At 31.5% G+C, this 22,815-nt stretch overlaps 1 protein-coding gene across 1 annotated transcript; it reads left to right on the top strand.

Moving 5' to 3' along the window:
- The first annotated feature begins 1,206 nt into the window (after positions 1-1,206).
- On the top strand, positions 1,207-18,341 carry LOC134699368 (nacrein-like protein). Its single transcript, XM_063560972.1, has 8 exons — positions 1,207-1,363; positions 4,973-5,137; positions 13,591-13,772; positions 14,275-14,367; positions 14,964-14,999; positions 16,004-16,145; positions 17,113-17,354; positions 18,228-18,341. Exons 1-8 carry the CDS (start codon positions 1,207-1,209, stop codon positions 18,327-18,329), a joined length of 1,119 nt encoding a protein of 372 aa, XP_063417042.1. The 3' UTR covers positions 18,330-18,341.
- The last annotated feature ends 4,474 nt before the right edge of the window (positions 18,342-22,815 follow it).

The following is a 22,815-nucleotide window of genomic DNA, read 5'->3' on the forward strand; positions in this document are numbered from 1 at the left end:
TTTTATTCTCAAAACGACTTATAGTGGAATGGTGATGACCAACTATACGTGCAGTTGTTACAGCGACATCCCTGCTTCTCTTATGCTGATAATCTACCATCTTGCTGCAGTTAAGAGTTGTCAAGGACCAATTACAAGGTGTCAATCACTTAACTTTAAAAATCTGGTTATTTAAAGTGTTGAAAACAATGAGGATAAAACATCAGTTTTGCTGTTTACGGGTACAGTAGCTGCATGTGCAGATAAAAACTTATCTAGTCGATATTTAGTGATTAAACTCAGGTGATACTTTTAAAAATAATGTTTAACTAATTTTATTTTACCAAATTATATCGCAAAAAAATAAAAAGTGTTTTTCAATTTCAATTTCAATTTGGTGTTGCAATACTTTTTTTCATGTTTATATATATACCTCTTTTATTATTTTGTATGCATTCATAAGAAAGTTATAGCATTTCAAAGGTTAGTGATTGGAAGTAAACAAATCTCTGTATTGTGCTACCTTCAATGTCATTATATCTGTCATAGATTCCTTCAAAGCAAATAAATGCCTTTTACCCATATGCTCCATTTTAGACAAAGTGTCTATGTTTCTTGACGCTGATTTCAAATTAGATTTTTGTAAAATAGTTAACGACGACATTCGACGAAAAATGACGACACAAACGACGGACGACGACGACAGACCCCAAGTGATTGCATACTCTCACATAAAACTCTTCAGGCCCCGGCGAGCTAAAAAACAAAGTCAGTTGTTGTTTCTCAAACCGTTGTGACAATTGAGGTATTTAAAAGTTCGCATTCGTGTTTGTGGATAAATAAAACCTGTATGGGTTAACATCAATCTCGTTTTTTGTTTGTTTTTTTGTTTTAAATTTGAATGAATACCGGTATCCGAGGTCATGTAGCGTAAACGATGTCATCGAACAATCGGTTCTTACTGTGACGTATGAAAAAGAAACGACAATAATATATCGTTACAACCTCAAGTGATGGTAAAGTTTTATAATACTTATTTTCAATAATTAAAAAGTCTATTGACCTTAAAATGTAAAAATAAATATCCACGTCACGTTAATTATTGAATACTGTCACATTTAATATAAATATTATAAATCTGTTGAATAATTAAAATCAATCAGCTTCTTAGATATGATATAAGTATTTTTTTCATTTTTTTCAATTTGTCGCAGTTGGTTTTAAGGAATGGAGGTCCTATTATCTTTTCTTGCTGTAGCTGCGTTGTCCGTGACCTTCGTTGATGGCGCTGGATATCTACAGGTGCGACCTCCCACACTAGGACAGTGTTACTATGAAGATATCAACACAGCCCATTTTAGCTACAATAGGACTTTCTGTGAAGGTAAGAAATGTAACCTACTGTAACAATGGTAACCCTTTAAAATGTTTAAACAGCAATAATACTAACTACGAGAACACGCTTTTGTGCTATTCAAAGTTTTTTGGCGTTACGTTTGACCTTTACGATCATTGATATCTTAGTTCTTTTTAAAAAAGTGACTGTTTACAAAACTTTTATAATTTGTACAATACTAAGAATTTCTATCCTAGCTAGAACTTAATTACTGTACCCTTATAAGCAAAATGTTTCGGCATTATGGAGCCTCAATGCATTTAAACTTCAAATTGTATGTGGCATTTCTAACTTTTTTTTTAAACTGTTCTCATATTACCGACTTTTGACTACTAATTATATATTTTTCCATAGGAAACCTTCTCTAAGTAGTCGATTATTTAAGAGCAAACACCGGAAGTTAAATCAAACATTACAATCGATGCAATTGTGGAGGAAAGTTAACTGTTTGCCGTTGATGTTTTCATGTATAGACAGTAACTGTTCCCCTTAATTGTACCGATTGCAAGCTCAATTTTACTTCTTTCAGTTGCTCTTCTCTGACCGAAAACCAGGTTGTCCTACCACAGAGGAGGTAACCTATCTATATAAAAACTCCCGAGTAATAAGTCGGTAATATGAAAATAGTCATATTCAAAGAAAACAAAGTTCACAAACAAAGTCTTCAGATAATCTGGAACTTTTACTGTGGTGAAAAAGTGTTTGCCCAGAGGAAACAACTCGTCTTCGTCCTCTAAAATGGCTTAGATTTAAATATTGCGAATCCTGCTTTTTAAATTGATAAAATTGTTGTTTTTTTTAATGTTCGATGACACACATTTAACAAATGTTTAGGACGATGCTGATGATAGAAAGAACACTTCCACTATCGTATAATTTATATGCTCTAGCTCCTCTTCTAATTTAAAGAGCGACCAAAAACGTTTCAACCATAGAAAGTTTTTATGGGTTTCGGTAGACAATTGCATAAAGCCCTGGTCACAACGAACCTACAACACATCTATGCGTCGCCACGGCAAGAAATTTGGTTAAATTGCGGGTCATCTGTGATCATCGTATGACAGTCGCACGATATTTTGAGCATCGTGGCGCTGTCGTGTTTCGTGGGACGAAAATTGATCATGCACCTTTTTTGCTCTACGATTTTTTGTCGTGTCACTATCTTGTGGCTGTCGTAAAAGTGTCTTATCACAATCGTTCGGCTGTCTTGCGATAGACACAATGTCGTGGGTACCAACATAAACCATTTTAAGAAAGAAAAAAAAACAGTCGTACGACTGTCGTACGACAATCTCACGACTGTCGTAATACATTCGTGATACAGTCGCACGATTGTCTCACGAATACCAAATTTCGTACGATGCTCGCACAACATTGATTGTCTGTCGTACGACAGTGGTACGTTCGCCTTGCAGCATATTTTCGTTTTATTCAGAAGAATACATATCGGCGGGAATGAGTGTTTAGAAAACATACCGTCTGCCGTTTAAAGAAGATGGTTATTCCACCAGAACGATTACGTTTGGCCCTGCCGAAAATGTCCACAGGTGCAATATATCATCCATTCATTTTTCTTTTCGGGGCATCCTGGTTTAAATTCGCAAAACAATTATAATATCAACTATTACAAAACACGTCGTTTACTTGGACCGAACTTATATTGACACTATATTCAAAGCAAATGGCAAAAAGCTTGTAATAAATCGTGTCTTCTATATATACTAGTAGTCCTGGTGTCAAACGCGCGAGTGACCCACGTCTGTTATATGACAGTTGTGCGACAGTCATGCAAAAGGAGCACGACCGTGACACTCACGTCACATGACATGAAAACCTGACAAATAGCCCCAAACAACTCGTGATTGTCGTACGACTTTCGCACGACCGACTCGCGACAAACCCACGACAGCACAAAGTTTTTTTCAGTCGCGTACCCATCGTGGAACCATCTTGGACATGTCGTAGCTAATGTGACCACTCTAAATATTTTTTTTGACATTTTGCAAGACAGTGCCACGACAACAATTTTTTAGATCTTCCACGACAAAAAAAAAATTCGTACGATATGTTGTGAACGGGGCTTAAGGAAAACGAGTTCGGTTCTCATACCATGTTAGACCCCGAAAGTTACTTTAAGGTAGATCATAGGTATATGTTTCCCGAGATAGAATTTTCTTATACCTTGTCAAAATTATGATTTTACTATGCTTTTTTAACAAATATAATACAAAGGATGGATCATCGTGCTATTTTTCAACCTATGAGTAGTTAAAATTTTCCTAAATTCGTTTAGAATGATAATGAAAAAGACTTTGTGTGCGTAAAAAAATCCATTGGAAAAAATTTTGAATAAAATTGTGAAAAGATAGTTTTATGATATGTTTTAAGTAAATAAAAATAAAAAATGGTTTCACCGAACTTGCTACAAGTAAAAATAGAAAAATCCCTAGTAGTCCAGTATATATTTTTTTCCTAAAAGAGTTATCTCCCCTTAAAAGGCGTAGTTGAAAAAAAATGATTCTAAAACGCAGCTGATTGGTATTTGCTTGAATATTTTGGAAAAAGCAATAAATCTGCACGTTTTCTTCATATAAATAAGCAGTCTTACCAATACAATTACAAGTCTGTACAGCGATAGTACAATCCACGATGGCGGTTAACCATGAATCTACCTTAAAGTTCGATGTTATAAGAAAAAACGTTGATATGTTGTTAATTACATAATAACAAATATAAGATTAATAATAAAAATGTAAAATGAATAATCGAATGACAAGAAAAAAAACAACATATCTGTCTGGATACAGGAAAGTCTTCAACTTTGACTTAAATTTTGACATTTCTTTATATGTGATACCTTTGTATTAGACAAAATGTTAGATGTTATGTCATTTTTGCGTGTCAGTAAGTGTCCAATGATACCAGCCGTCATACTATATAATTTTGACGTTGACATTCTCTATTACCACAACTTCTATAAAGTCATAGCCAAACCATTTGTCTTCTTCATAATTTTAAACACAAAAGTGAACATGCATTACCAATACTAATAATCTAATGACATATTTTCAATTTTTAAGTGTAACGTATGTATATTTCGTGTTTCATGTAATATGTGTTTAGAAATAACAATAGTTGAAAAACGTAGGTCTTAAATAGTTTTGCAAATAAATAGTTACTGTGAATGCTTCCGTGAGATATAAACATAAAACAACGTTGTGTGTATGCTATTTAGACAACTCGTCAAAATAACAAAATGACACAGAGATTAACAACTACAAAAGTATAGGCCACTTTATGTCCCCCAACAACGAATTGTTCAAAAACTAACGTGAATGAACTTAATATACATTGAAAAATACACAATACAGAGATTGTCCCCCTCATATAACATATCACTAGCTTTTGATTTTTTTTTCGAGTGATTTTTTATTAGGATTCACTTTCTCTTAACTTCAGGTTTGTTGTTAAATGGATGTTTCCCTTAAACTTTAATTCGATATGTTTCCATAGTCACACGGGTTAATTTGGAAATGTTCACTGTTTACTTTATGACACGACCAATATCACTATTTTGATGCGTTCACATATTTTCAGGACCAGCTTATTGGTGTCAAATTCACATATGTTGGATTACATGTGGATCAAACGAAAGACAATCGCCAATCAATATCGATTCACGTAAAACACAATTTAGGTTGTTGCCAATGCCAAAGTTCTACAATCTACATAAAAGAGTTCCAGCAACTATAAGAAACAATGGTAAGTAGCATTTAATGTGGTGTGATTTCATAGTACATATTATGTTTAGCTAGTCTAAGAAATTAGAATCGTTAGATCATTTATTGTAAAAAAGGAAGAATATAGGAAAAAAATCCATGACAAAATCAGTACATGAATAGCAATAACAGGAAAACCAAAGTATGGTGTTATTCATCTTATGATCACATTGAGATAGCTTTTATAAGTGTTCTTCATTTCGTTATCACAGTGAGAGCGGTTTAATTTGTGTTCTGCATCTCATGATCACAATAATATCGCTTTGTTTTTGGGGTTGACGCCATCTCATGATCACAAGAAGAGCCCTTGCATAGGTTTTCGTCGTCACATGAGCGCCACGAGAGCACTTTTATCGGTGTTCTTCATCAGTGGGAGCGCTTTTATATGTGCTATTATTTCATGATTACAGATAGGCCTTCAACTCGGAACAACAAATCTCGCACATAAACACAAGATAAAGACGAAAACTGCTAGCACCAGAATTTCTTACAAGAAACTAATTTATAATTAAATTGTACTGTTCAGTTCAAGATAAAAGTTCTGTGAATCTAAATTTAGATTTATAATTATTTGACGGAAAATAACAACAGGTAGGTAAAACAATGGGTTGCTTGTTGAAGTAAATATTAAGTGATTGTATTCGACCATCATTGCTTTTTTTGTTAAATTTTCTTAATTAACAAACAAGAGAACAATAGAACTGTCAACATGTTAAATTTAACACTGTAGAAGAAGGAAGCTTTATTTACTAAAATAATCAACATTTATAGGTAGTTCATATTAGATATTATACAGTAAAAATATCTGAATTGCAATTCCGATAGGTAATATAAAAACTAATGAAAATTGTGATTGATAGTTTATTTCCGCGATAGTTCGATTTACTGTGTCAAATTTTAATTTTTACACATAAACATCATGTGATAAAGTCTATGCAAAGATAGGGATAAGTACATTAACAACGTTGTCTACACGAACACACCAACATACGGACAATGTCACCTTGTAGTGTGTTTTATCGGGGTTAGAGGGTAAAACTAAAACAGTGTGGTCAGAATTTTAAGTTGAAATTCGATTGAATCAAAACACTTTCCAAATTTGACTGAGTGTGTAAAACTCTAGACATGTGCAAAGAAAAATTACATGTTATTATACGACTTTTTTCAATCCCCACATGGAATCATCTATTAGTATCCAAGAATACTCCACATTTTGAATTATGGTATATATATATCGCCATGATATTCCTTCAATAAAAAACCCAAACATTTACTCATTTGCTGTACCCATATTTTGACTATTTTATTTATTATGTCTGTTTAGTTCGCGTATCATTGTAAAGATAACGGAATTTGATGACACTGTCGTACAAAGTTAGAGATTTAGCGCTATAAAACCAGGTTTAATCCATCATTTTCTACATTAAAAATGCCTGTACCAAGCCAGGAATATGACAGTTGTTGTCCATTCGTTTTTGATGTGTTTTGTCATTTGATTTTGCCATGATTAGGGACTTTCCGATTCGATTTTCCTATGAGTTCAGTATTTTTGTGATTTTACTTTTTACACCAAACACAGTTCCTTCTAACTTATTTTATTACATTCTGAAGCGCATCTGACATCTGACATCATGTTGTTTAGTTGCCAGAATTCTGTATATTCGATACATTTTATATATGTCTATTTGTCGGTATAGTCGAGTTAATTTCCATTTTACGCGTTTAAAGTATTTTGTTAGTCCTAATGATTATGACGTAGTCACAGCGTTAATTCAAAATAGCCTGTCAATACCGTCATACTCATGATAATTGTTTGGACTAGTATTAGTGTGTAAATATTAGTAAAATTTCGGATCTCGTTTCATATAATTGTCAAGTTTATAAATACGTAAGACAATAAAGTTGCTATTTGAGACCTGTGCTGTCGTCATATATAGATGACAGTTGATTTTCAGCGGTTTCCATGTCACAGTTGAAATGTACTATAATTATTATATATTTATGCGTTTTGCTGTGATGAGTGTTCTTGCGTTAGTTTGTACTGAATTCCTGTCATGTAGTGTTGTCTTTATAGCGATATTTTAAGACATTGCCGTATTAGCAGGAGGTTTGGCTAGGCTAGGCCAGGTTCTACTCACCGTTTATCCTAAAATGTCCTGTAATAAGTCAGGAATATTGCAATTGATATCAAATAGTCTGTTTCTATAAATGTTAGCGTTTGTTGCACTTCTGTGTATCTGTTATTCTGTTGTTGTTCTCTGACTTATTATGTTTGCCTCGGTTTTAGTTTGTAACCTTGATTTTTTTTCTCAACCGATTTATGACTTTTAAATATAGCGGTATACTACTGTTGCCTTTATTTATCACCATTTGACCATAATGAAGGTAGCAGTGTTATAAATAAACCTTAAACTAAATTAGCGACAGTAAAAAAAGCTAGTTTCTACATTGGAAAAGCGTCAGATACAATACTCTGAAATATACAAGGAAAAATTTAAGTTAAATAAGAATAGAGATAAATAAAATAATGAATATTTCGATCGCTGCTGCTTACCTTTACAAATAAAAACATCGACGAACTGTTTCAAAATGTGTTCTCAAAGACTGTTGGATATTTTTAATATTATACAATAATTTTCAGTGCATGGTGCTGTAAATATGTGGTTTCATTGACCTTTAAAAAAATTATAAAATTTTAGAGGCCAAAGGCTTAAGTGTATATCAGTTTTTCAAAGTCAACAAAACCACATAGTAACTGAAACAAAAGACAATAATTGTTAATTCCATATCCGTGAAAGAAACGCGATTTAAACATTGTGACTGGGACGGAGCGTAGTATCATTGGCACCCTTACCACATCTTCTTATTTATAGGTGATGACAATTAATCACCAAAACCAAATGTACATACACACATTTATCCAGAGATATACACGTAGAAACACGTGAGTTTAAGCGAGATGAATACGTATAGACTATAACATGTTCTTTTTAATATTGACATTGATGTCGTCCCACGATCAGACGAGGGCTCATGTAGGTCGAGAGAGGATACCAGAGCCCCAATTGACGATAGCATATTAAAATATATTTATCACTTATTCTGTGTGTTGTATTTTTTGTTGCACTTTAGTGTTTCTGTTGTTTCTGCTCTTATAGATGATGTGTTTCCCTCTCTCAGACGATTTATGAATTTCGAACAGCGGTATACTACTGTTGTTGTTATTATAAAAATCTTGAAAAATTAGAAATAACTTTATTAGTCCGTTGTTCTAGCAATATCAAACATATATTTTCCTAACTGAAATAGCTTATTCCATTAATAAAAAGCACCCAAACAGTTCAAAACTCTAGTCCACGAATTTCACAATGTTGATGATAGATTATCTTTGAACCTTGATAGTGTCCATTATTTCTTAAATAAATCCCACTTTCATTTTGATAGATGTTATTCGTTCGTCAGTGTTGTTAGAAACGCTTATTTGGAAGGGGGCTCCTATATAAAGGTATAAACATACGTGCCTCTGGTATCCACATTTACATAGCAAATTATGTCAATGGAAGGATATTATATATGAATGGGTCGACAATGTTCATCTTACAAACTGTAAAAACTATGTTCTGATCTTATAATATGAATGATTCCATATGGTTGAAACGTCTATATCAGATTGCATGATTGCTTTGAATTATTTCATATGTTAATGGTTTTCCTATGAATTTGATGAATAGGTATGGATTTTCGCGTAAATCGTTCTATCAATCATTGTCACTTTGAAAGGGGTAATGTATTTGTTTTATTAAGCCCCAAACTGACTTCTGTACCCAATTGTAGATGGTGGGAACCCTACAGCTTAAGACGGTATAAAAGGGCAAACATACCGTATATTTCCATTTCCTAGTCAGACATATGATTTGAGCGAATTTGCGGTTATTGCATATGCATTGCCTGGTGTTTTGGTAACAAATATGTGATATGATGTTTTATTGAAAATCCAATACTGATTGGTAAAACTACTAAATTATAAAATAATACAAATTTGAAAAAAACGTAAAATAACGGTTTAATCACATCCAGATTAAATTTATCTTGATCCAGATCTAGAATAACGTACAAATGTTCCCAACATGAGTTATCAAAGTGATTTACTTATCTGTAATGAATGCAAAACAAAAGATTATAAAACATACAATTTGCAAAACGTACATGTAGGCAGACTTTATTTCTATCACACAGTACATATAATCGTCCCCACTGCCCAACCATCTGTAGCAATTTATTAACTATACATTCGATAGCAAGGTTTCATATCGTTCAAGTTGACGAAAAATCATCAGTGCATGAAACACTAATAAATTCATACGTTTATATTTTGTTTTACCAAATTAAACAAAAATGACAGTTTGGTCATGTTGTTATATGTATATCAATTAGTATATTGACCTTTGATTAATTCACTCTCATTATAATCAATCATTTTAATTAATAGATACCTTAATTATTAATTCTACAAAACAGGTAAAATAACCATTGAATATAATATAATTAAATCTAATAGTGTTTTTGATTGATGCAAAATTATAACAGTTAAATGACCTTTAAACTGTTTTTTAAATTATCATAAATTCTGTTTTCCCTTAAAAAAAAAGAAAAACCCCACATCAACCAACACAGAACAAAAATAAAAAGTCGTAATATATCAATTATTACGTAACGTATATTAGTTGCAAGAGATGCAGGTAAATTAAATTGTATTTTAATTCTGCAGATTTCACTTTTATTGGTATTGGAATACTCATTGCCAAGCATAAGCCTTTCCAATCTTCAATTTACCTAGTGAAGTAGTGACAATGAGCGAAAGACTAATTAGTTGTACTTAAAATGGTTTTTACAGTGACACATAGTTATTTCAAAGGCCATAACATGTATTTTTAAATTTTGTAATGAAAGTTTATTTGTTCTCAACAACATCCTTTGCCGTTATGATATTCAGTGCACATATATGTGATCTTATACTGTTGAACCCCGAATATCGGAGTTGGTGAAAATAACTATAAGAACATTGAGAGCATCAATTCCTTGCAAACGTAGTTTTCACCACCCGTATGGAGGAATGATAAGATATTAAGATGGAATTGTTTCACAATGAGTTGTAACATGTATTTGCGTTTTTAGGACTTGCGCACAGTCACATCCTTTCTGACAATGCTATAATTTTTTGGACCCGCTGCGCATTGCATTTTTCTAACACGTTCATAAACTTTGAAATTCACTGATCAGGAAAATTGTAATATTGAGCACTGACAAAAAGTAAAATAAAAAAAATAAAAACTCCGAGAAACTATTAAACCTGGAATTCCCTTATCTAAAGTCAAAATTAAAGCACAAACGCATCAAACGAATGGATAATTACTGGCATATTCCTGGTCTGGTATAAGATATCCATATGTGTAAGAGAGTTATTTCTTTTTCGTCACAACCATACATGATGAGTTTACATCAATATGTTCTAACCACATATCATGGAATTACAAGGTTCTTAATAATTATGTTTTTGCCTTATTCAAGAATGTAATATTTTGTCTGGTACTTTGTAATGTTAAGATGTACAGCGAAAAGGTAATTCTACTTCTTTCAAAAAGTCACTTCCTTGTTAAGCCTACTTCAACAGTGACAGTTTCCTTTTTTATTATACAAACTGAGCACGAGATACGTACTTGTTAGACGCAGATTCCCCTGCTCTTATTAAAATTAGGTTTTGTTTGACATCTTAATTTGTCATAAAACGATTTCTAGAACAGCATTTGTTACATACATGTACCTGAGAAAAATATCCCCACAAACACTGAAAAAGTATTTTAGTTCGAGTAAAATATCAGATTAATTTTCTCTTTCGTCTTTTATTTTTGTAATCTCATTCTGTTCTTCTATTCAAAGACATATAGTTTTAAATGCAAATTATAAATAAAAAAAACCATCCACGTCATTAGTATCGTATACAATCATAACACAGCTGCTTTTTGTATATATATATATCACACGTACACTAACAATCCAATATGAAATTTATCTTCTTTTGCTATAATAAGATGATATAACCTATATTTAGTAAACATAGTTTGAATGTAGGACACTTGTCTGAATAATTAGTATTGCTGTAGACAAAAATGTGCTTATACACCAACATTCTTTTAATGATATGCATACCTAAAATTCATCTTGATTACCTATTGGTAAAGGTTGGTCCAATTTTATATTGTATAAATAAACGTATTAAATGCAATCCGTGTAAAAATGTGTACATTAATTTTATTTTGGGACATAACAAAATGTGTTATAAATATTTTGTATGTATGAAAAACATTAATGTTTACATTTGTTAAAGTACTTTTCTAGCATGAATTCAAAAAGATTTTGATATTCAAAAATGAGATAGCACCACTAACCAAAAAAAAAAAGCCGACACTAATATGGTTGAACTGTAGTCAGGTGACTATTCAATATCAGCGTTAAAAATTTAGTCTGAATCATTACATGTGAATATATATGATAAATACCAAATATAACATAGATCAATAATCAATATCAAAATAAAAAAAAATAAAAAAAATAAAAATGAACTCATAATGTTGAAACATAGGACAACCGCAGAAAAAAAGATACCTGATTTGGGATGAAAATTAACCTTAATCGAACTATAACGACGTATTACCTTTATAGTGTTCTTTATTTGTTTCATACACTTTTCATTACCTGTACATATATTAAGGGAGGATTCGATATTTAGATGGAATTTTCTTTAATTAAGTTTTAGATTAAAAGTGTGTACGTGCTTGTCGGACCTGTGCACATTCACATTCTGATATTTATGTGTGGGGAAGATATATGCATTTCTTCATTTTTCATAGTCTATCTACTTAGCTTTTGTTCAGATAAATAACATACATTTTGTATGTACATTTGTGATGTTAAATGGTACAGCTAAATAATTGCATGTTCTTCTAAACAATCACTTCCTGGTTTGCCATTTCTATCATGTTTATAAAAATGAATAAGAAACGCATACTCTAAATCCGCCTCTGCCTATATAGACTCTATTTCGCCCCTTTTAAACATCACGCAATTCCTAGGCATAGCATAGAATAGATTGGAAATTTTTAATTTTAGCTCTGATTGATATAACAGACATAAGCTCTGTAAAGCTCTTGGTCAACAATAATAACACTAACGAAACATATAATTAATTTAATTTAATTTAAACATATTTATTTATAGTGGATTGGGAAACAAGTTTTGCAACTTATATTAATCCCTTTCCACTTTGCGGGTGCGAGTGCTGCCTTGTAGCGGCATTAGCCTACTCTTTTTCGAAATCTACAAGGGTGTCTTTAACGTGCAAGAGATATGGCTCTCTCTTAACACGGGTCAGCCATTTATCGTCCCGTCCGACGGACTATCATCGTTTCCTCAAGACCATACTCGCAAATGGTGTCAAGGGAGAGCCGAAAATTGAGTTCCTGAAATTTTCATCCCAAACGGGAATCGAACCAGGAACCTTTGTGTTAGTAGTCCGATGCACTAACCACTACACCACGGCCCTATTAAGACATATAAAATATATAGAAGATACACAACAAACAAACAAAGTAAGACATCTATATTACATTCGCACACATGATCATATATGAGATTTAAGCAGTTACAAGCAAAGCACTTAACTTGATTATAAGCACATGCAAATCAGACGAAATAAAAAAAAAAAAATTAATTCTACAAGTTGCATTGACAACTCAACATAAATATCAATACAAAGAGGTTATATTTTGATTGTTACCTTGATTTGATTTGAGCGACTTCTGATATTAGAATAAAATTGGTCATGTCGGTAGCAAATTGTTGCATTAATTCAGAATACTTGTCAGTATATTTTGTATTGCTGTAAAATACAAAAGAAAATGTGCTTATACACACACATGCCTTTAATGATATGCATACTTACATATCATCTTGATTACTTTTGAAAGGTTGGTCTAATTTCATACTGTATAAATAGACTAATTAAATGCAAATCCATGTAAAACAGTATTCATTAATTTTATTTTTGGACATACTAAGACAATGTTTTATAAATACTTTATCAGATATATTAAAGATAACGTTTAAGATTACATTATCTCTAATTATTTATAATACAATATTTATAACATAGTAATAGTATATTGCATTGATGCGTAAAGTACAGTGAATGTTTTAAATAATGCAAAAAGCAATATATAAGACATGATCACTTTCGTTTTTGAGGTATTCCTGCACTCACCTTATAGTAAAAATCATAACAAAAATAGCTAGGTGCAAAACAAATGATTTTAATTTGACTCTCTAAAAAGTACACAGTCCCAATATTTTGATTAATTTGTGATATATTCCATGTGACAGGTCATGCACCGGAATTCAATGTCGTACCAACACAAAACAACAAGGACAGGATTATTTTATGTAATGTCCCAGGCAGACCAAAAGATAAGAAGTATGTATTTGCTCAATTACATGTCCACTTTGGAAGAGACGTTACACAAGGATCTGAACATTGTATTGACAACATATTCAAACCGATGGAGGTAAATTTCAAAATCGCAAAATTCGTAGTTTGTAACATCCCGTGTAGGACCAAAATTTTCTTTAGGACAGAAAGCAGATAATTTATATAGAAATACAAGACGAATACACTGAGGAAAACATTATAATTAACTTGAAGGACAATATAAATCATAATTTAAATTTATTTTATGGCTCGATTCTGATTTGTTATATAGTATTGTCTGTATAGTGTAAATTCATGAGATGTTTTTAAAATTATAAAAGAATAGATAACTTTTCTCAATATATAGTGTAAGATATTCTGTAAAAAAGAAATAGAAAATAAACCCTTATCTATTCGTAACATAATACACACTCGATAGAGAACAATCGTCAGATTCTTGAATGGGAATGTTGAATTGATGTTGTGCTGGTACCTACACATAATATAACCATGATTGTACAATTTACATATGAAGCAACACAAATTTTATAAATATAAGTTCATATTAAATCATATACTGAGGAAAACTTATCTTTTAGGTTCACTTGGTATTTTATGACCTTGATTATGGAAACCTTGGAGACGCTAGATCTAAAAAAGATGGACTTGTGGGGTTAAGTGTAATGGTAGAGGTCAGTGTCTTATTCTTAATATACTAGTTAGTGTCCTTGTAATCTACATTATAATACAAAGTAGCTTGTATCGATCAATTTGATTGGGTAACGTCATAAATTTGCATGGCATCAATTGAGAATTGATGCTATGAAAATGTACGTGCAAGAGCAGACAAAGTTTGGTAGATTTTAAATACGTGATTTGGCGTTGTTTTCTGTCAGTTTCATTAGAATGGAATTAACAATATTGTATTCTAAGCTCCGACGGCATCAACTGGTGATTTGAAGGTCGGAAATACCCGTTTACTGGCTCCGTTGGAGCTTTAACTACAATGCAGTTATCTCCTAATTGTAATTAAGTGTTATTGATCGTGTCGTTTTAATAAAATACCAAACAAAATATGCTTATGGTGGCATATATTTATCTTGATAGACCTATTTAACTGAAATAAAATGATGGAATGCATTATTTAATATAACTGAAATACATGGATTTCTAAAATTGCGTGTTTATAGTTTATTTTCTTCATTTAATTTGTTGACACGTATTACTCAATATACTACCAGGTGCATAAAAATAATGATGAGTTCTTATCTATCCTGTACACTTTCAGGTCAGCGGAAAACCCCAGAAACCCACTGTATGTAAGGTGAGTAACTCAAGAGTAATTTAATATATAAATTGAAAATATTCGAATAAGAGACAAAAAAAATTATCGAAATAAAAATAATCATGTTCTAATGTGCTCTAGTAATAAAAACACCACAACTGACATCAATCGTAGATACTCATGGTGAACACATGAACAAACTTTGATACAATTCACATCATCATTTGTTACGCAATATTACGTCAACGATATAGAAAAAAATATTGTACTGTTTTCCGTAATAAATGATAAATCCAACAAGTGAAATATAAAAAAGAGACAGATATTTATTGAATGAATGTAACTTAGAAAATCTCATATATTGTATTACGTTCCAAAAAGTTAAAGACCATTATATAAGACAACCTGGTAATATTTTGGATCTAGCAAGAGTCAATAAATGGCAGATGCGACACTCATATTGCAAACGTTTTTTCCATTGAATATATGAAATTTGCGGGGACGAGATTTGCAGATACTTCTATTTATAAATTTTCATTTGAAGAGGACATTTACAAAAAAGGTGGACTGATATTTAAACGAATGCTAAAACCATTTTTTACATCACAACCATGTTTACGGCATCCATTACAAAATACATTCAATATGTATCGTTTTAATAGAAAAACAAAATAGAGACATGAACAACAACAACAACAACAACAACAACAACACTAACAACAATAACAACAACAATAACAACAACAACAACAACAACAATAAAAAAAAAACACAAAAAAACACAACAACAACAAAAACAAGGAACAGCGCCTTTATTGATGTTCTACATCTCAAACTCAATGTGAGGCCTTCAACAAAAACCCGCGCCTCACTAGGACTGCAAGTTTATAAATTCAATATCCATTCTATTTAGTATGCATTCACTAGAATTCATTAAATAACATACATAGAAAATGTACAGTCTCATAAAAAATAAGGCTTTTAACTTCAAATTATAGTATTTGTGCATATTTCTTACAAAAGAACAACTCTTGTTTTGATAGAACGGAAGAAAATGTAAACCCAGATTTGCAAAAAGATTTAGTGATTTAATGGAAAAATACTATGAACAAGTCCGATGTTTTCCACTAGAGCAATACAGAGATTATATCAACAACGACAGATTTGGGTTGTTTAGAAGAAGAAGTAAGAACTTTTTTTTAAAATTGAAAGCAATATTACATACATATCATAATATGTATTCTTTGAATTTCGGTATACAAACAAATTTCATTATACATTTTTCGTTTAGAAAATGCTGGGATTAAAGACAAAATCATTCTTATGACATTAATAAAACAACTGTTTGATATCAACCCATGCCATGTGGAATAATATAATTTGTTGATCATGACCGTTGTTTTAGTAATTCGTCAATACGCGATATTTCCTTTTGGAAATACTTTCTAAAAGCCTTAAATAATATGTATTCATTTACATGACTTTGAAAATACTTTTTGTTTTGCATTTTTGTTTTTTTCGCTTTATTTATACATAGTAATTATCTATTGTGACAAATCCAGTAAGGGTTTGAATATTTGAATTCCTGAAAATACCCTTTTCAGATTTTTTTATTGAATACATGAAGTAAATTTGCCTAAGACTGAACAAAAACAATGCATCTTTTTCGATAAAAGGGATGTTGTTTTTTTTTAGCTTATCTTGAGTAGATATCATTGAAATGATGTACGCTAAGACGTGATTGAAAAAAAACTTTTTAAAATGTAGGACTTTTTTGCAACAAATAATCAACCTAGTATCGTTGACTATAATAGATTGTTGATAACGACTGTTTAACAATTAATATTTACACAAAGGATCATTTGCGAGAGGAAAAGAATTGCATAAATGTACGCTTTAAAATGAACGCCCCCAGCATGGTTTACGTCACAAAAGAAATTGTCACATTTCATACATTTGTTTTATTCACAGTTACCTGAAAGGCAACACAACTAGGTTTAATATCAATGTTAAAGAATCTTAGCAATATACATCTAACATTTTAACGCATTTGTATCAGCCTTTATGTAAAACAAAATTATTCAATAAGTGATGTAGATTCCTATTGTTCTATTGAAAAACACTAAATTTTCGTTTTTTAATTTTCAAACAGATTCACGTTCTACACAGTATTGCGGTGGGACACTAAGTCAAAACTATATACAAAATAGTTGTAAAAAAGACCCTGATGACAATTCATTAAAAGTACAAGTTACTGAAGGTCTTTCACCTACAGATGTCCTTCCGTATGACACAGATTTATTCTACACGTATGGAGGATCTCTTACGACACCTCCGTGTTATGAAACTGTACAATGGATTGTTTATAGATGTCCAATTACAGTTTCAAGCCAGGTCAGTATTAAATTACAAGTACTGTAAATTATTTAACTGAACATTTACTTTTTTACCGTAGTTAAAAAAACCGGGCGAAAGATACCAGAGGGACATTCAAACTTCTAGATAAAAAAATAAACTGACAATTCCATGGCTTAAAAAGAAATAGACAAACAGAAAAACAGAAAACCAACAGTAAACAATTCACAACATAAAAAAGACTAAGCGACACGAACCTAATCAAAAACCTGGGTTGATGTCAGGTGCCCCGGCAGGGTAAGCAGGTTCTGTTCCACATGTGACACTCGTCATCAATCATCTAAATAAGGTAATAGCAATAGTAGTGTGTCAATGAGGTATTCTAAGAATAAGGAAAATAACCCATGTAATAAGTATATTGTAAAACGTATATTACTTGTAAAATTATGTGACTTTAAAGCTATTGAAGAAGTTTAGAATATATTTTAAACATGTCGACAAACACGTACATATGGTATCCCCGATGTTGCTTCATAAAGCGCTTTTCTATTGGGAACTGATTGTATAGTTAAGAACCGTTATATGTGAACAAAAACGAGGGTAAGATCACTCAAATTGACAAAACATTGGTTCTTGGTCAGTACTAATTAGAAGTTTCACTTAAGTGAAGAAATGCAAAACAAAAAAAAAAACTAAAAAACTGAAGATATATGCTATACATAAAATTGTTATTATTGAATAGTTATGAATGTTGTTTAAACAATATCTGTTTGATCTGATATGAAATCATTCCTTAAATTGTACGGATAACACATTGACAAGTAAACACAAAATTATTTGACACGTGAATGCAACCATTTCTTTTTTCATCGACTTTATATTTGAAAATTGTGCTCATTATTTTATTGTCAGGCTTTCAATATGTTACAATTTGTTGAGGATTCACAAAAAGATGAACTTATAAAACTTGGTGTACGGAGGCCTATACAGGTAAGCAACCCTATTGTGGATTAATTTATTTTAGTGGGTACCAATTTTCGTGGATTGAGGGAACTTGATTTTGTTGGTTTTCAAAAAGTCTGCATTTAATTATACAGCATATTTGTAATTTGTTTAACATTGAAGTTCTTTGTTTGTGTACCAACGAGATCCACGAAAAATTGTTTTATAACGATTAATAGTTAATCCACAGCATTGCGTTCATTTTCTTCATCTATTTCCTTGAAGTTATTTTTGGAAATAATGAACTCAAATATATTACATCTGTCAAGTAAGCAACATATTATATAAAATGAAGAGTTACAAATAAAGTGCAAGTCCGCGGTAACATATCGTAAACATTGGACGGGTGATTGGGTTGCTTATTTGGCTTTGAACACAGGGTTTCCTTTTTATGCGTTTTTTTTTGTTAATCTATCCGACACTATTTGTTCTAATAGTCTTCAAAGTTCTATAAAATACAAAAACAAGGGAAATATAATAATAGTGTCAAAAAGAAAAGTCCTCATAAACGACCATGACACCAGGTTTTAAAATCAAATTATCGGCTTACGACTTTCAACAATGATAATACCCGTTTCGTAAATTTTGCTGTAACAAACATGATGAAAAGTAAAACAACTAAAAAGGAAATAGTAGCTTTTTTAATTCTGCAAAAACACATTCAACGAGAATATTTATATCAACATTGAACATATGCATTTTCACTTGGTGTTTATATTTGTAAAATGTTTTGAATGATAAATATTAATCAGTAACTTCATTGCATAATAAAATGCAGACTATATATCAATGAATAAATTTTAACTGGACCTGCTTCGAATACCTAATATAAATACATGTAATCATTAATATTTATATATTTGCGTAAATTGCTTTTGACATGTCACATAAATATTGCAGTTATTTTTCATTTGGTACGTTGATTGATGGCATTTGATCTTCTCATTTTGTTTTGGATTTTCCCTTTTTTAACTTGCATTGGATTTTTTTACATACTATTTATACTGAACAATTAACGTCATGAGAGAAGACACACTGCAATCAATACCCGACAGCATGGCAAACAAAAAAAAATCGGAAATAAATAACAGATACTTTTTTTTTTATTATGCAATACGCATGGGGAAATTAGATTGCACATTATTGAAAACATTCACAAAACATGACGTTGTTAATAGTTTTATGTCAGAAATTGTCTTGCAATTTCCAAAAACAAGGACTTAGGCATGCTTTACCATGTTTACTAACCAATTGACTAAGCATTTAACATTTGTCCTGTCCTCCCTCAAATATTGACGAGTTTAATAAATATGATAAAGATATTTCATAAGGTTATTTATATACATTTAAAAAAAACATATACGTCTATTCATGCTGTCAACCTTTCGAACGATTTACATGCCACTTATGAATATTTAATTATTATGATTGTATAATGATGTTAAAGGAATCCATAAACAAAACACATTTGAATGTGTTATAGTTGGAAAAAAACCAACACTTCTATGATTGAAAATAACCGATTGCGATTTTTGCGATTTATATTTGCAAATTAAGCACCACCGGAAAAATCAAAAACAGAATGCAATTCAAAATTCAAAGTTTCATTTGTCTTTGATCGCTTGATTTTTCTTTCTGTTATTGCTGTTGACTTTTTGTTAATCATCACTTTATCATGGAGATGCATGTTTTATTTCTGATGTATGGTTTGTGTCCTTAAGGTTATTTCTCTCTTTTCCACTGAAACTAAATGTGCATAATGTTTAAATACAGAACGAAGTTAAATATTCAAATTTCAATTGTAGCATTATATGAATGTCAGGTTTGTTTTTTTCTTTTTCAGAAAAATAGTAAAGTGACTGTATACAGTAGTTTTTAAAAATATTTATGGAATATGCATTAATACAGAATTTGATTTCCACAAGCCAAAACGATTTCACTACATTTTTTTGCATATAATGAACTGATTTTTGACATCTCGATCATTGTTTTTATTAAGATTTTGTTAAACTTTAACTGACAAATATTGTATCACTATATTCATCCGAGAGTTCACAAGTCTTTGTACAAGCCAATACTTTACGTTGCGATTGAAAACCCCATGATAATCACAAGTTCCTCTACATAATAAATGTTTTAAATTGATATCGTTATACAATGTCATTTTATTGTTCCTTATCAATATACTATGTTACCTTTAAAGTGTATAATCTTATGAGTTGTGCGAACAGTATTTTGCGATGCAAGCAAGATACTCTTATATGACTTATAACTACTATGTTCCGGACCATATGAGTATTTGGACCATACGCGTATGGTCATGACCATATGAGTATATACTCATATGGTCCGACCATACGCGTATGGTCCGAACGTACGCGTATGGTCGGGGTAATTAACAGGTTTACTTCTAGTTGTCACGTCAATAAAAAAGACACTACTGTATCAAAGGTATTTTTATTATAGATCTATAAAAAATTTAATAATAACAAGATTAACAAAATAAAATAAGCAGTTTCACACAGTAAATTTCATCACTAGTCAAAACTACAGTAACATCTTTTTTTTCATTTTTCGATGTGTTATTACGAGTGAATGGCAAAATGTCGACCTGGGAAGATAACTTCCAAAAATATCTTAATGAACTGTTACACAAGAAATCAATTTTTTAACTATAAACTGACGTAAAAGTCGACAGGATAAAGAGTCTTATAATTTGCTTACTTTTGAAACTCTATATAATTAGCATTTATTTAGCAGTGCAATACTCAGAATTGTTTTACTAAGGCCACACCAATTTGATTCCTTGTTCGACGGACCCGCCCGCACCTATTTTTTTCAAAACAGATTTATTTTATTTTTATTATATTCCCGCTTCCCGCATCCGGAAATGAAATCATGTCCATTTCCCGCACCGTTTTTTGTAAATATAATATAAAGATCTCAACATTTGTTTTTTAACATCACAGTCTAGCCTTTATATAACGATTTTAAACCTATCAGCACCCCACAACACTGTAAATATCTGCGAGAATATTTGTTTCAGCATGAAACCAATTTATTCCAAGCGGGAGTGCTCCGATATAAATAGAAATACCAGAACAGAACAAAACGTTGTCTTCTTTCCCCCTAACTTATATTCCCTATAAAAAAACGTTCTTTGTTAAAATAAAGTACAAAGAACTTCTGAAGGATTTGCTTTCAACTGCAATTATAATGTATGGTGACGGTCACACCCGCTGCAGGTTTGTGCACCTGTCCTGGTTGATTCAGAGACCTGTCGTTCAGCAGTTATCGTTTGTTGATGTGGTTCATTGATATTAACCCGTTTGGAAATTAATATAATTTAGATTGTTGGTTTTCCTGTTCGAATTGTGTACAATACTAAGTTGTGGTCCATTATAGCTTGCTGGTTGGTTCTTGATCAAAGCACTGTGTATAAGGCCGTACTTTGACCTATATTTGTTATTATCAGGTTGGGACCAACCCTCCCTCAGACAAGGGCCTTGAAGGGGTCATTTTACCATGTTTACTGTTCAGTCTGTTGTAGAAAAGAAAATAGAAATACTAAGGATTTGTACAGTGCTACTATACAAAACCTTTGACAACTTAGAATTTTTTACTCAAAAAGAGGAGAAATACATTATATTTTATACAACTTTTCTAAAAGAGGGATGGGTCCACTTATTTTGAAAAATATTAAACTGTTAAAGTAAATGTGTTAACATGGTTAAAGTCCAGGAATATTACAAAATTCTTGGACATGTTTTGACCATTTGATACCAAATATTATAGTCTCTGGGAAAATATAATCCCTTTTGTACTTTAAGTGTTTTTACAAAAAAAATATATTATAACTTTAATATTTTGACCCCTCATAAAAGGGATATTCATAACATTAAGGGGTTGTTCTGAACCTGATTATGACTTTGATGGAGAATTGTCTCATTGTCAGTCACACATACATAAACCAGATTTAATCATTCAATTATGTCTTGTTGAACAGGGAAAAAATACTTCATAAATTAGAGAAATGTCAAGGTACAAGTGATAAATCAAGTTTTAATATAGTCAACACCTACCGTTTTATGTTTACAAAAAAAATTATAATCGCTCGCCTTTACTTTTTAAGCTTCGCCTCAAAAATTTGCAAATTATTATTAAAATTTTCAAATCGTTCGCTCGCCCCAATTTTTGGAGTCCAAAAATCCGTAGAACAAAAAATTAAATTGGTGTGGCCTAATACGTGTTTTTGTTGTTGAAAAAATGAATAACGGAACCGGCAAGGACCCTAGTTTAATTTTCTAAGTTGTCTGGTGATATGATGCACTTCAGTCTTGTTACGATATTGTAGATCTAGAGCTTTTTAAAAACATCGTAGACACCTCGGAATGACCCAGGACCCAAGAAAAGCTATGGTACCGTATGGAAGTAAATGTCACCCTACGAATACAAGCAAGGATACCATTAGCGATGAAAAGTATCTTTTGCATAATTA

The sequence above is a fragment of the Mytilus trossulus genome, unplaced genomic scaffold (genome assembly GCF_036588685.1).
Source record: "Mytilus trossulus isolate FHL-02 unplaced genomic scaffold, PNRI_Mtr1.1.1.hap1 h1tg000050l__unscaffolded, whole genome shotgun sequence".
Lineage (NCBI taxonomy): Eukaryota > Metazoa > Mollusca > Bivalvia > Mytilida > Mytilidae > Mytilus > Mytilus trossulus.